Source organism: Rhipicephalus sanguineus, chromosome 8 (assembly GCF_013339695.2).
Source record: "Rhipicephalus sanguineus isolate Rsan-2018 chromosome 8, BIME_Rsan_1.4, whole genome shotgun sequence".
NCBI lineage: Eukaryota > Metazoa > Arthropoda > Arachnida > Ixodida > Ixodidae > Rhipicephalus > Rhipicephalus sanguineus.
Genome location: NC_051183.1, coordinates 71,831,293 through 71,846,301, shown reverse-complemented (window position 1 = coordinate 71,846,301; position 15,009 = coordinate 71,831,293). Strand labels below are relative to the sequence as shown.

General features: G+C 45.6%; 1 protein-coding gene across 1 annotated transcript in view; it reads right to left on the bottom strand.

The window, feature by feature from the left end:
* Window positions 1-15,009, bottom strand: part of LOC119402084 (PR domain zinc finger protein 4) — a 30,690-nt gene that overhangs the window by 14,473 nt on the left and 1,208 nt on the right. Inside the window, exons 2-5 of the mRNA XM_037669183.1 lie at window positions 11,202-11,276; window positions 9,595-9,726; window positions 8,813-8,929; window positions 694-792 (exon numbers count right to left, since the gene is read on the bottom strand). Of these exons, the coding sequence (XP_037525111.1) occupies window positions 694-792; window positions 8,813-8,929; window positions 9,595-9,726; window positions 11,202-11,276 (423 nt within the window). The remainder of the gene's footprint in view (window positions 1-693; window positions 793-8,812; window positions 8,930-9,594; window positions 9,727-11,201; window positions 11,277-15,009) is intronic.

Sequence of the window (15,009 nt, the reverse complement as noted above, 5' to 3'; positions counted from 1 at the left end):
TCTATGGTCACTTTGAGAAACGATACTTTGATTCCGCGGTTTCTTGGGTTTACAGTCCTAGAACTAGAAATTTTAATTTGCCAGATTTCAGAGTTCTGTGAAATTACTAACGGCGGGAACACACGTCGCAGAAACAGAATGTGTTACATGCAGTATGAAGGCCTAGCGTTAGGTACGATAAATTTTTATACTCTGGATCGGTAATGTTGAGCAAAATATCGTTGATGTGTAAGTGAGAAAAAATATTGTGCTTCTTGTTTTCAAATCATGTCGCTTGACCCTGCTGAAACGTTTCGTCTTTCATTCCACTAATTCAGTATTTTCTTACCGAATCCATGTGAAGTCCGTTTATTTTCCATATATTATAGATCTATTCTTTATGTATCTTACAGAAACACATGGAAATATTTGGATGTCATACGAAACATTTCGCTAGGAGATAAGAAAGTACTAAAGAAGATTAAGTTTTCGAGCTAGAAATACTTGGTGCCGCGCCCGCTCAGATAGACGTTTTGAAGTTTTGCCAAGAACTCTGGAACCGAAACTACACCTGACACATTGCTGTCCTCGGACACGTAGCACGTTTACGTATTCGATGATTATCGTTGTGTTTTGGTTTTTCCAAGAGCGACAATTGTTGACCGCAGTCAACCTTCCCGGTAGTTATAGAACTCATCACCCACGTAGACTTACACTTGTGCCGATCCTTGCCAAGCGCTGTATTCTGGGTGCGCCTTGCGGGAACTTTTCGAGTCAGTCGTGGCACTTGGGCGATCGTTCGACCCTTACGTGCTGCGAAGAATGAGTCACAATATTGTTATAAATACAAGTGGACCCATCCTCAACAAAATGCAACAAGCGTGTTCTTCTGTTGGGCACCGGCACTGTACTTGGCGAGGGATACCTGAAGCAAGCTAAATAATCGATCGTGCGCGAACCATAAGAGCAACGTGACTTTTTCAAACACCAGCTGTCTTTAACACCGCCAATAAGCTTCCGTACAAAATACATGTGATTTTGATTAATGTTGTCATTCGCAGGGAATGCGTGCGAGTGTCCTCAATATGCGACATCCTCGAGTACCGCGCCCAATCCGCTGGCCACTGATACTGATTTCCGCACTCAGGCAAAAGCCTATAAGGCTGATGCGTAAAAAAATCACAGCATATCCACGGAGTGAATGATGATGAGTGGGCGAAGCTGCGGAGGTTCATCGGTAAACCGTGAATCTTCCGTGAATTCTGCCCAGTACATCATCACCGACGTGAGATAGGGCGCGTTTATACTAAAGGTTCGATGAGTTATGACGACTTGCAGCTGACTATAATTTTACATGTACGCTGCGAATTTTCATTGTTTAGAAAACCATTGCTTTAGAAAACATCTGGCGTCTTTCGTTAAGCAGCTGGCGTCTTTTCCTTTTGCTTTAGAAACATCTGGCGTTCTTCCGTTTTGCTTTTACAAAACATCTGGCGTCTTTCGTTGGTTTATTTCATCAATAAACGGCGTTTTGAACAAAATTTTTATTGTTTAATCACGCACAGGAGAAATCTCACCAGGCACTACCTTGGAGGTAAAGAATGGCTGCTAATGGGAATGAGAGACAGAAGAAGTCGGCTTTTAGCTACCGCTGCGAATTTTTTATTGTTCAACAACGCACAGGAAAAATCTCCCACCGGCACCACCTTGGAGGTCAAAGCGTAAGACTGGTTACGGACTACGACTACGACTACGAGGGACGAACGGGTGCCGCCTTAAGGAGCTTCGCCCCTAAAAAAAATACGGCGCCACACGGCAGCGTGAACGCAAATGGTAACCAAAGTCAGCTAGGTGGCCCGATCCAGGAGGTCTACAACAACACAGGGTGACGTGCGTAAATCTTCAATTGGATGGGCGGGGCTTGACGTTATAGGAGTTTGACAAGCAATTAGAACAGACAATTAGTGCGTAAGGTGAACGAATTGAGAATGAATGAATGAATTGAACCTTTATTTCGCAGGAGAGGAAGGCGCTCGGCCGCAGTTTGGGAATAGGTGGGGAAGGGATTGTTCGGTAAACAGCATATGCACAATAAATTAACATGACTTGGTGCGAATCCGTTTTCGGTATAAGTTCAATGGAGTCGCTCTCGCGCGAGATCGTCGACCTCTTCTACACCACTCGAAACAGGCCACTTATACTAGCATAGTTCGCAAGTGCTTTTTGTGCTTCATCATTCGACTGTAGCACGCTTCCTAAAGCGCTTATGTCGTCGCGTCGCAAGTGTTGGATGCGTGTTCTTCCTCGCGAGAAAGCTGAGCAAATCCAAATGAGGTGGTGTAAATCTGCTCTGCATAATTCTTGACAATGTGGGCATCGGGGAGAAGTGTTTGCAATTGCTTGTCTGGGCCTAATCCATTTGTCAAGTACATGTGGTGTGTATGCTGCATTGGCCATAACCTTATTCAGAAATATCTCTTGCTGGCGAGTAAGTCCGCCCTTGTCGCTTAATAGAGGTGCTGGTGTAGCTTCTAATAGCCTTCGTTTACTGTCGGTTTTCAATTTTACGCGAATATAATGCATAAATGCTCTGCTAGGAGAGCCTGCGCGCAGCATTTCTAGGTAGGGATTGAGGTCCGCCAGGTTTGGCGACGAACTGGAGTGTGGGGTGCTCAATGAATAGTCAAGCCCACCCGCTTGGGCGGCGACCGCATGAGCGGCTTCGTTTCCCCCGTCCGTGCCAGTGTGTCCCGGTGTCCACAAAATTTCCGCATCGATTCCGCAATCCTGTAATCTCTTTAACTTTTTTCCAATATCGTTGGCCACCGCATCTTCAGTCGTTGTTGCTGTAAGTTCAGCCACCGCTTCGTATGATTCGGTCAGTATACGAAAGCTATTTCGAAGACTCTCGCTTGCTGTGTTACCTGCGTCAATCGGAATAGTGTTGACCGCTCCCCATATGGCCAACAACTCTGCATGTAAGGGTGCACCACCGGGAAGGTGGCAACTGTGATAGCCATTGTAGCGTGATGCGGATGTGCTGACCCAGGCCATACTAGCTTGTTCGTGTATGATTGTTGCGTCAGTGTAGATGTCGATGGTTTTCTCAGGTTTTCTGAGGCGCTGCCTTTTCTCGAAGAGTTGCCTGGTTTTTGTGTTGCGCCTAGCGATCGGGCGTTGTTGTTTCCGTGAGCTCAGCGGTGCTTCCCATGGTGGTGCTGTGGTCGTGTCCTCGTGCCCCAACGGCGCATGAACTCTGTTGTCCCATGCCATGATTTGTTTGCCTTGTGGTGTGTTATCAAGCCGACATCGCATGCGAATTCGTGCTTCATTGATTATGTCCCTTATTGGTGGTATCGGCACAAGCTTGAGCACCTCCTCGTTCCTCGTGTGCTTCGGGAGTCCAGCTATCGTACGGAGGGTCGCCCTGTGTAACTTCTCGAGGTCACGGAGGTCTCGATCGGAGAACTCATACACAGGTGCCCCATAAAAAATCATTCCGACAGCGACTGCTTTGGCAAGTGTTTGGCACGTTTTCTGTCTTGCTCCACCGTGTTTATTGGAAATGCGTCGGACCATGTGCAACATCGGGCTCCACGTGCGTCTTAAGGCTCGGATCCATGGCTGGGGACTGTTGCAACTAGCAATCTGTGCTCCGAGGACCCTAATTTGTCCGTTGGTAGATGTAATGTCGCTTTCGCCGATGTGTAGTGTGATCTGCTTGCTTGCATTGGTCGCTTTCTTTCAGTCCACGCTAATCAATTCCGTCTTTTCTGGTGACAGCTCCAGTCCGAGGGTACCTAATGTATCGATGAGGGTGAGTATAGCTGCTTGGAGTTCAATTTGCATGCTCTGCTCGTCGGGATAATCCGCCGCTTCTGTCCATATTGTGATGTCATCCGCGTAGATAGTAAAACGGGCCGAAGTTTCTTGCTCAAGCCTTTCTGCCACACGGGTCATGGCCAGATTAAAGAGCAAAGGACCGAGGATGGAGCCCTGGGGTACACCCCTATCCAGATAATAGGTCCTCGGACTCCAACCCGGTGCTTTGCCGTGGAGCCTGATTGGTCTACATTGGAGAAAGCTGCGAATCCAATTATATGCTTTTTGGCTGGGATACCTTGCTGCCAATTCTTGTAGTATAGCCTCTTGTTTCACGTTGTCGAATGCTTTGCGCATATCTACTGCAAGGATATAGTCTGGCATCAGTTTACGAGATTTGCGGTTGATTACTCTGCGAAGTAACCACAGGCAGTCATGTGTGCCCATGTTCGGCCGAAAACCTGCCTGCGCAGGGTGTAGTCCGGGTTTCTCGTATTCGATGTAGTACTGTATCCGTGTGTTCAGCATTCGCTCTATGAGTTTGCAGACTGTAGAAGTCAGAGCTATTGGTCGCAGATTCGCTGGCTTTGTATGGTCTTTTCCTGGCTTCGGTATAGGATAGATGAGCGAAAGTTTAAGTGAATCGGGTACAAGGCCGGATTCCCAGGATTCGTTAATGATAGTTAAAAGTTTTTTTAGTGTTTCGTCGCTGAGATTGCGAAGTTCTTGCCATGTCACTCCATCGTGTCCAGGGGCGGACTTCTTTTTGCTCTGGGCCAAAGCTGCTACAAGCTCACCTAGCGTGAAGGGTGTGTCAAGCTCCGCTCTAGGGTCGGCTATCCTGATATATGGCAGTTGTAGTGGTGGTGTTTCAGCAGCATGTGGGAAAAAAGTATGAATGACGCGGTCCTCTAGTGATGTGGGTTCTTCCCGTAGGAAGAGTTCTGAGAGAGGAGGCGCGCCTTTCTTTTTTCCAAGTAGGCTCCTGAGAATCTGCCATAGCCTTTTTAGACCAGGTTCTCGACCCAACTTTGCGCACGTGTCGTGCCACGCGTCGGCTTCGAGCATTTCTTGGTATTCTTTTATCAGTCGGTATTGGCGCTTGAGACGCATGAGGTCCCGATGACGTTTTCCTTTATATCGGTACTGTTGTGTTAGGCGATTAGCCTTGCGCCAGAGATTTGCTAGATGCATATCCATGTGCGTCGCGGTGTCATTGCATGGGATATATTCCCTGGCGTATGGACGCGCCTCAGCGACTGCAGCGCTGAAACCTTCGAAATCTGTAAAACAATCTCAGGTGGCCATTCGAAATTTTTCCCAGTCAAAAACAAGTACCTCTCTTTTCTCTCTAACCTTTTTCCGATTGAGTGTAATGATAATGGGTAGATGGTCACTTCCCCATGTTGTCGATTTAACTTCCCACTGCCGCACGAGCCCGGCAGAGGCTAGCGTCAAATCGGGTGCCGTGTCCTGCTGCTTCGCGTGCAGCCCTATACGAGTTGGCGTGTCCAGTGAGTTGCATATATTCGAAGTCGCCATTTCTATTACATCGTGGAATACGCGCCCTCTCGGATCAGCCTTGGTGTAGCCCCAGGTTGGATGTTTGGCGTTGAAATCGCCGCCCACTAAGATAGGAAGGCTTCCCGCCTGTGCCTCTACTTCACGCAGCCATTCAAAAGAGTCGTTCCGATCTTTGCTCGTTAAAGGCCTGTAGTACGCGGAGACTGCAACCATTGGACGATGTCCTTGAGGACTTAGCTTAACTGCCACTACCTCTCTAAATTCGTTACTTAGGTGTGGAATTTGGAGTTCGGTAGCAGTGCAGTCTTGCCTAACTAAAACAGCGGCCTGGCCTTGCGCTTGCTGATTTCCTTTGCCCTGATGTAGTATGGTAGCTTTTTGAAAGGTTCGATAACCTTGAACTCTGCATGGTCCTCTTGTCTCCTGTAGCAATACGACAAGAGGTTTGAGTTGCCTAATTTGCTGTCTTAGTGTAGAACCATTCTGCGTGAAGCTGCGACAGTTCCACTGAATGATTATAGGTCGTGTAGCCATATTTAATCTGCCGGCTTACGCCGTTTAGGTTCGTCATCTCGAGTCTGCAGAACTTTGTGGATTTCCATGAAAAGTGTTTGCATCTGTGTTTGTATTGCATTAGTTACAGCCTGAAATTCTTCCCGTAGATTCTTTTCTAAACGCTGAGTCTCAGTGTACCTTTCTTGCCTTAGGATGCTCAACATCTCCTCAACTTCCTCTGAAGGGCAGTACTTGGCAATGTGTCCCAATCCGTGGCAGTTATAGCAGGCTATGATTTTCGGTTTGTACTCGTACACCCTTGTGATCTCATAGTCAAATACGAGCCTCGCTGGGGGTGATGGCGTATTGAACGTCAGCAGCAGCATGTTCGTCTTTCCAAGTCGCCGCGCGTCAAGGATAGTGGCCGTTTCGCATCTCAAGTGGTCCATGATGTAGTCGATAGTCTGGTCGGGACGCACCTTGATAACCCCTCGACTGCTACCTGCTCTCTGTGTCGGAACTCTTTCGATGCGCACTTCATGCATGCGAACTCGGCCGCACGTTTTTTCAGTCAATCGTGTCAGCGCTGTAAGCCGTTCAGCATGTTCTTCATCCCTCACTGTAACTTTTATGCAGTTCGCTGCAGACTCGTAACGGAAGATCGCTAATTCTGCTAGCTCCCAACTTTTAGCTGTCATCTCTAGTGCAGCCGTTATAGCCTGTTTAGGTATATCATGCACATGTACCTTATTAAGTGGCCTGATCGAGAGAGCAAAATGAGGTCGACTTACCCGTTCGAGGCGAAGCTGCTCGGGCTTGACTTTCCGGATCGGTTTCCGCTTGGTAAACAGAGACCACTCTGCGTTCCCTTCGTCGTCGCGCGCGTCTCTGCACCCACCCCATCGTCGCTTGTATCCTCGGTATCCATTTGGTCGTTTAGTGGTGGCCCTGTCTTCCTGGTCACCTCCCTCAAGGGGCGTAGTCCGGCATCTTCTGCTGCTACTCGGCGTTCGCTTGGCGTTCCGTTGTCCTCGGCGTGCTTCGCTCGACGCGCTGTCTGCATGCTGGAGGAGCTGCTGTCCAATTTTCCGGCCTCTCTCCTGCTAGGCGAATACGAAGCTCCAGCGTTCGGTTCACTCGAATGTGAGTGGTGCGGTGGCGTCGGCGGCATGATGATGGATTCACCGAGCCGGCATCGCCGGGACCGCACTCGAGTTGGGCCTTCGCGCTGTTAAGCCTAAGGGAGCAGTCCGCCGTTCAAGCGTTCGTCGTAGCCAAGAAAAAGACGGCTGCTGATGCTTCGAAAAGGCAGTGTACACTCACCAAAAACGTTCACAGAGACGTTGCGTCAATAAAAAGTGAATTAAAACCTCGCCCGAGAAGTCTCACCATGTACTATAACCAGTCCTGCGCTTTAGGAGACCAAAAAATAACCTGTAATATGAAGTAACAATGCACTCGTCTTAGAATGTCAAAGCAATTTAATGAGTGCCCCGTGGAAACATAGGCTTTCTGCTGCGCTATCAACAGCGTTAGCTAAAGGGGCCAATTTTTGGTTTTCTTGTGACTCACTAGTGACGTCCCAGGTCACTTCGTCTTATCGAGACCTCAGAATCCTCAAACAAGCCTCGAGTCGATGGTGTTCCTTTCAACCGAGTTGATCACAGCGTCGCCGCTCAACTGAATATGCTGCCACGCTTCACAAGAGCTGCAGTAGATTATCGTTCGTGCGCAGTGATTACTTCTGCCTAGGGACGGCGCTGCCATCGACTCTCTGGAGTCGAGGTGACGCATTCAATGGAGGCATATTCTATAACACTGGGCTGGATGTGCGAAGGAAAGAAGTGTTAATTTCAAGGGCTCGTTTTCTTTGTTATACACAATATTAATGAGAACTATCAGACAATAATGCCAAGGAAAGTATAGGGGATGTTTTTAGTAATAAATGTCATTTTGAAGTATTCGTGCTGCGAATGTTTCACCATCGTCATTCGTCAGGTAAAGTAGAAAGGTGGGCGAGTTGGAACTGATGCATTCTTGAAAACTTTTCAGCGCGAACTGGACGGAGCACATAGAAGAGGACACAGGACGAGCGCTGTGACCAGCGCTCGTCTTGTGTCCTTTTCTTTGTGCTCCGTCCAGTTCACGCTGAAAAGTTTTCAAGAATGCATTCGTTAGGATGACGATAGCGAGGCCTTCACGCTGCCTCCCACGTACGCGCGCAAGGAAAATTGATCCGAGTCAATATTTTTCATGTTGAAGGAGTTGAAGATAGGCGCAGAAATATTAATCCAGTGTTGACCCCGTGGCACCGTCACGCTTGAAAAGGCCACGTGACAATACCCCATGCAAACTCGCTTCGTCAGCAAACTGATTTCACGTTCATCACGCAATACTTTGTGTACTAGTAAACATAAAGCGAAAATGCAATATGACTGGAGTTGCAGAAAGACGCTATAAATTCATGTCCTAAAAATCTTATGTTATTCAAAGAGCGAGCATTGACCCAGTTCAAAAGTGAACGTTTGAACTTTTGCTATGGCGTAAAGATTCCATTACTGCTTTGTATTCATGGGCAAAGGCTAAATGCGTTGAGTGTATGCTGCCAAAAGGTTGGAAATATGAAACTGAGAAGCTTACATAGATAAACAGCTTCTAGTCTAGCATTGTAACAGTTCGCTTGCGTCTGATTATATGCTTTAAATTATCCCGTGCCAACGCAGGATACTTTAAAGCATATAATCATGCTATTGACGAACTCTTCAAGTTTGCGCTGCAGTACTGCAAAAATGTCCGTCTCTTTGCCAGTCCACGGGGTGACCGTACAGTTATTTTCTCAAGTTCACGTTACATGCAAATTCGAACAGCGATGCTTTGTACTTATGTAACAGCTTAGACCTAAATTGGAGAATTTTGTACAGATACGCCAGCGGCCTTTGTCACTATACAGAGGAGCAACGGTACAACTTTGTCTACTGTCGATTTTACTTACGTGGACTCTCGTCTTCCGAAGCATCCTCGCTTTCCGTGTACGTGATACTCCTGAGACTTCTCTTCGGATACCGAGATACGCTCGTGGGTTTGGCTTGTGCGCCCGACGTAGGTATGGCTAAGTGGTAATTAGGAACACTTGATATTGGCTAAATGTCATGTATTGCGCAGCAATAGGCAGAATCCGTAGTAATATTACTATTACTGCTGCTACAACGAATATTACTTCATCCTTATTTTATCCTCGTAAAATAACATATGAAGCTTGTCAAAACAAAGAAAGAGGCTTGTGCAAATCGGCGAGGAACAAAAAATTGCAACAGATATCCCTAGACCTTGATAATACCCAGTATAACAATTCAATAAGACGAATCAAACTGATGATACGCAGAACTTGCACACAAGGAAAATAAGGACACTACATATATCAAGTACATGAATTTTCAGATTTCCTTTACGCAAACCCTTTAGGCGTCGCTTTTTAGTTGCAGCACCAACGTTTACAGAGATATTATTAAGGATTTCGCAATTTAGATTCATATTCTCACACAAGGTTTCGCAAAGGTAGAGTTTATTGTGCGCGGCTAGAGTTGAGCTTGTGAAAGTTTGGACCGCAGTAGTGTCGCTTGCATATTTATGTGCACTTGTTAGTGCATTAAAACAGTCAGTCGTGAGTCAGCGTTCATGTGGCCTGGATCCGTGACAATTGTTTCGCGTTGTTATTTCGACATAATTATTGCTAAGTTGTGTCAATGCATGTTGCCATGTAAATACCCTGCTTACCCTTGTTTTCAGAGGCCTTCATTGTTCTTGCCTGTACGCGCGTCGACCGCCGGACTGGTGATTTCCCGGAAGTTTTAGAGTCGGGGTGGGAATCACATGACGTGCGCTTTACTTTGCGGCCGCTTGAGCCACCTGCGTTGAAACAGAATGCCTTCAATTCTCAGTCTGGCTTACGGGAATTCGCATATACGCTTACGTGGAACACAATACTTGCGGTCTTTGTGCACTTGAGAACAAAAAGACTGAAAACTGCGAAGTGTGATTCTCGGCACACTATGTCAGACCTAGTCAAGATGGCAAGCTTTGTTGCCGGTGTTACATTTGAGCTGTAACTTTTCGAATTGGTGGCATCATCTCTCCTGCATTGCTTTTAAAGTACGATAAAAGCTATAAAAAGAGGCTTCGCAGCTTTAACATGACATTGCAAGAGCCACGCCAGTGTTGATTTGAAAAATGTGGTTTCTGGTAAATGCCGCTCGCAAAGTTTTACAGATAGGGCATTAGAGAAAAATTCATGCGAGTGGATTTTCCATACGAGTGGAGAGAGGCTATTACGATCCTCACTGCAACTTCTGATGCAAACGCATTAACAATAAATACTAATCAAATAGGTAAGAGAAATCAAGATCTGAGGCTTGCTAGTATATAATATTGCTACGGAAAGCGGACAGTGGCTGAAAAAAAAGATTGTTCCTAAGTGTTCTGAAAAGTGCATTGCGAGGTTCACAATTGTGTAATAAATTCCACAGGGTATTGAATTCGCAACAGAGCCGAGGCGCAGAGCAGAAACTGACACATAGACAGCTTGCGTCTTGTCTGTGCTGAGCAATACAACATCCAATCATACCATACGAACCCGTCCATTCTTCAACCCTTATTAATAAATTCTTCATGAGAAGTGATACCTGAATGAACACGCATTGCCATTGAAAGAAAATTTTTCTGTATATTTTATGGTACTGAGAGCGACTACTGACAATGGCGGGCAGATGCGCTGGCTAGGACCTGACAACTTATAACACGTGGTTTAAACAGCCGCAAAAGCTCAGAATACATGCAGCCACTTTGTAGCGTAATCCTATTGCCACGTGCCATCGTGTGTGAGCCATTCACTGGGGCACGTACACGCTTAGGAGTAGAATGACAGAACGTTTATGTGGTCTTTTTTCAGAGAAGATGTGAACTCCTGGCTCTCTTTCTTGGTTCCCCGTGACACTACTTTCACCCTTGTAGAGCAAGTGTTCATAACAACTGTTATAATGAAGCTCCCGAGGACGATAAATTACTGTTTGAACGAAGTTATTGTACTTCTATAGAACATATCATATTTAATTATGACTGACGGCGGACAATTTCAAATTATACAGTCACATGAACATGGTTCACACGTAGCATGCATATGTATCAGAGGCGTCGATGATAGCAGTTAAGTTCGTGGTTTACGATTAGAAAATATAAAGCGGAACTACAATGCGAAGCATATTCATTAAGCTTGTTCTAATTTAGCGAGTTAAGGAGATGAAGGGGCGGTGCGTTTTTCTAACAATGTGAATACATCATTGAAGAAGTTAGGTCTCTTTTGTTGGCTTTGGCATGTATTTACTTACAAGAGTTAGGCTTTGCTGGAGCATTACGAGCTGCAGGTTTGGCGTCCATAAACTCTGGAATTGGCGGCTGAAGACCTGGAGTTGGGAAATTAAAAGAAAACGCGTTTAATCAATGTTCAAGTGCGAATCTTTGCTCCGAATAGATTAGGTATACAGTAAAAGCTCTTCAATTCGGATTTGACGGGACCGGGAAAAATGTCTGAATTAATCGAATTCTGAATTATCGAGATTATCAAGGAGACAGTAAACAAATGTCCGTTAGGTCAATACACTTCCATTTTCTTGATGAATGTATAAATCCTGTACTTTGTTAAGTTAACTTAAGTTTGAGTTTGAGTTTATTGGTGACATAAGGGTTAGTTACATAATACGTGTATACCGATGAGGGTCCCAGAGTATAAATACTGAAAACGGGACCCTCATAAGAGCATAAGAGCAGTTTAAAAGCCGCAATTTTCGCCACTCGCGGCTTTGTTCAGTATGTGACCGCGGCTCAAGACCTCTCTGTCTTGAACAACCCGAAACGTACTAACCCAAAATTAACCGGAAACGTCGTTGGCGTCGTTTCCGTACGGTTCGCGCTGATGGCGATGGCGATGCAGACTGCGCCACCTCGTTTCGGTTGTCCGCGAACGCCGTTTTCGCTCCTTTGCGTCCCGCATTTGGGGCGCTTCGTGCATGGCGAGCTCCGAGAATCGTCTGAATCAACCGCGTTGCGCCCAAATATGACCGAATTAATCAGAGTTTGATGCCATTAAACAACACGCATGCTTGCCGGGCCCAGAGAACGTGTCCGAATATGCGATTTTCCGAAATAATGGGTGTCAAATTAACGAGCGTTTACTGTATTAAGATATTTTGTGGTAAAGGAAAATATTTTGGCATTTTACGTATTGTAACCATGATCCGTTTATCAGGTGGGCCTTAATGAGAAGCTCAGACTAATTTTGACAGAATGAGCTTCTTTATTGCATACATAAATTTACGCACAAACGAAATTTTGAAATGAAACCCCACGAAACTGCGTCTGTCTCAGCCGGATTCCTAACAGCGACTTCGAGCTATAGCAATCCAACACCATGGCTACTAAGCAATCTTGTTTGCTCGCAGAAAAGAAGCTTTCAGCAGGGGCAACCTTTCCTCCTATATTCAAAGCTAGCTCATTACTGGAAACCTTTGCAATTCTACATCACAAAGAATAATCAACGTGGCCAGTAATCGGTAAAGAGCACAGCAGTAATGTGTCAATACGTGGAGAATTGGCATCAAATTCGCAAGAATAGGATGCAGAGTCGTGAGCTGTATGTAAGGCTACAATGAATTGATGTTTAAGAAACCATTGTGGCTAAAGGTTGCGGCCCAGCATAAAAGTGTTCGAGGCAGCGGGAACGTACTTTCGCAAATCGAAAACTCATTCCCCCTTATGCATTCTACTAGGACGACTTTTCTCCACAGTCGACGTACTGATCCTCCCCTGCCCACCTCCGATACCTTCCTGCACCTAACGCGGTTTCACACTGCATCCAGGATCGGAGGTATTGCAAGCTTGCTGCACCCGACTTGGTTGTTTTGCAATGCCTCCATGATCGGGCCACCGTTCGCCAAGTGACGATGTCATGTGATGATGACACCGCGCGGCGTCACATCAGCTGGCATCATAGTGATGTCATGATGATGTCATTAGTGTTGGCAATCTGTGACGTCATGTTCACGTCATGATGATCTTTCGCATCTCGCGTTGACGCTGCCGACGGTCAATATGTCGTTTGATGAGGCATCTAAGGCTTTTGCCTTAATACGTCAGATTGGTATCCGTACGCCATGAGTATTCGTTGCTTGACGCATAGACACACTTTGTTCACAATTGTGTAGAACACTTGTTTTCAGTAGCTGTGTCGACTAGGGGCAAAGGAAGAGCAACATACATTGATGTAGAAGGAAAATCGTGAGTTGGGCTAATTGGTCGATGTTCATCGTAAAACATATAACAGCGCATTTCTTATTTTTGTCCGTATTCTAACCCTCTTGCTCTGTTATATATTTTACTATATGCATTGATGTTTGGATGATTTGAACCTCGTGCCTAATAAATCTCTTTTCATGTAATTTTATTTTGCAGTGTACCGTTTTATATGATCGCTTTGCTGTAGGAACTACCATGTTCGGAGAGTCGTTCGACATGCCGTTTCCTCCAAGCCACGTCAAAAGTACATATATATATATATATATAGGAAAAAGATATACGCTTCTAAAAACTGTTCATTTGTGACCGATCTTCATCAGGATAGGTCTCCGATCGAAACGGCGACAAATAAACAGTGTTTTAGAAGCGTATACCTTTTTCCTAAATATTTTACGGCAAGCGAAGACAGACTCTTCATAATCTACGTACCATATATATATATATATATATATATCTTGCTGAAAATGAACATAACCGAAAACGATTTTGCACTATATTTCTAGCCTGCGATCTTATTCTATTTATGAAAAAACAGAGCATGCATGACTTCAGAAAAAAAATAAACATTTACTCACAATTATATTATGATTACTTACAATAAAACACACCAATCAACGTATTATTAAATTTATCTTGGTTGCAATAGAATATCGAGTGCCTTGAAATCATGTGTGAATTTGACGCATTTACCGACAGTTCTTCAAAGGTAGCGCCTCAAAGTGTTAAACACATACACGGTGTTCACTGTCATATTGCTCAACGACTTGACAGCTTTCTAAACACGCTGAAAACATTGTGAATGTGCCGGTGTAAATACTCTTGAGTGAAGAAATAAAAATCTGTTCCGCCGCAAGGGCGAAGCAATGAAATCGATAGTAAGAAATCAGAATGCTTACGAAGTAAGGCTAACAGCTAACTCCATTAGAATTCAATGTGCTGCAATTGAACAAAATGCAGGCCAAAGGAAACGCGGCCGCTGCGGCAAGCGAAGCGACCTTTGTGTTGGCTATGGCTTCAATGCAAAATTAGTGGTGTGAACGCAACAGCTGCGATGGTATGAGCCATCTACTGATCGCTGTCACAATAGGGCGCTCGTGGCGGCGGCCAGTAGCTCGAAGTACGCAGTTCATGCCGGAGTCGAGCAGCCCTGCACACACCCCCCCCTCCGGGACCCACCATGAGAAGGAGCCCAGCGGATTACATGTATGCTTGAGCCACGATCGTCGGCTGTCTACGCAAGCTTTCACTCGCACACAGAACACACGACGTGCGGTGCCGAATTTCTCCTCTTTTTCCGAATTTTACCATTTCCTTCTGACAAGATTCAAGGTTTCCTTGTGACGGCCTTTAATATTTTCTTCCTTCCTCCATCACTGAACTGACCATGGTCTAGATTTCTAGATTTCCTCTCGCCGTGGAAGATATTCTGTAGACGTATTGTATATCCGCCAAGGGACCCTTCTTTGTCCCTTGCTCTCGCGTCCTCTCGATCCCAGCGCATCTTCATTTGTCTTAGGGAGACTCAACAGTGGCGCCTATAAGCAGTTTATATTGCGCGAACTTTCCTCGGTAAATCATTAAGGTCGTAAGATGCTATACCATCCCTTAGTATCCCTGCCAACCATTAGTATCCCCGCCAAAATAGGCTGTTTCACATGATAGCATTCTCTATGCCAGGCTGGTATATTAGCTGATCCAACCGTTGTGTTATTTGCATAAAGTGGAGTGAAGGATTGATAGAAAGACTTCTGAAAGTCGCGAATTATGTGAGCATTTCGTAGAGCAATCAGAACAGTCTATAAACTACAGAATACAGATATCACGGACTTGTTAGTACTGCGTTTT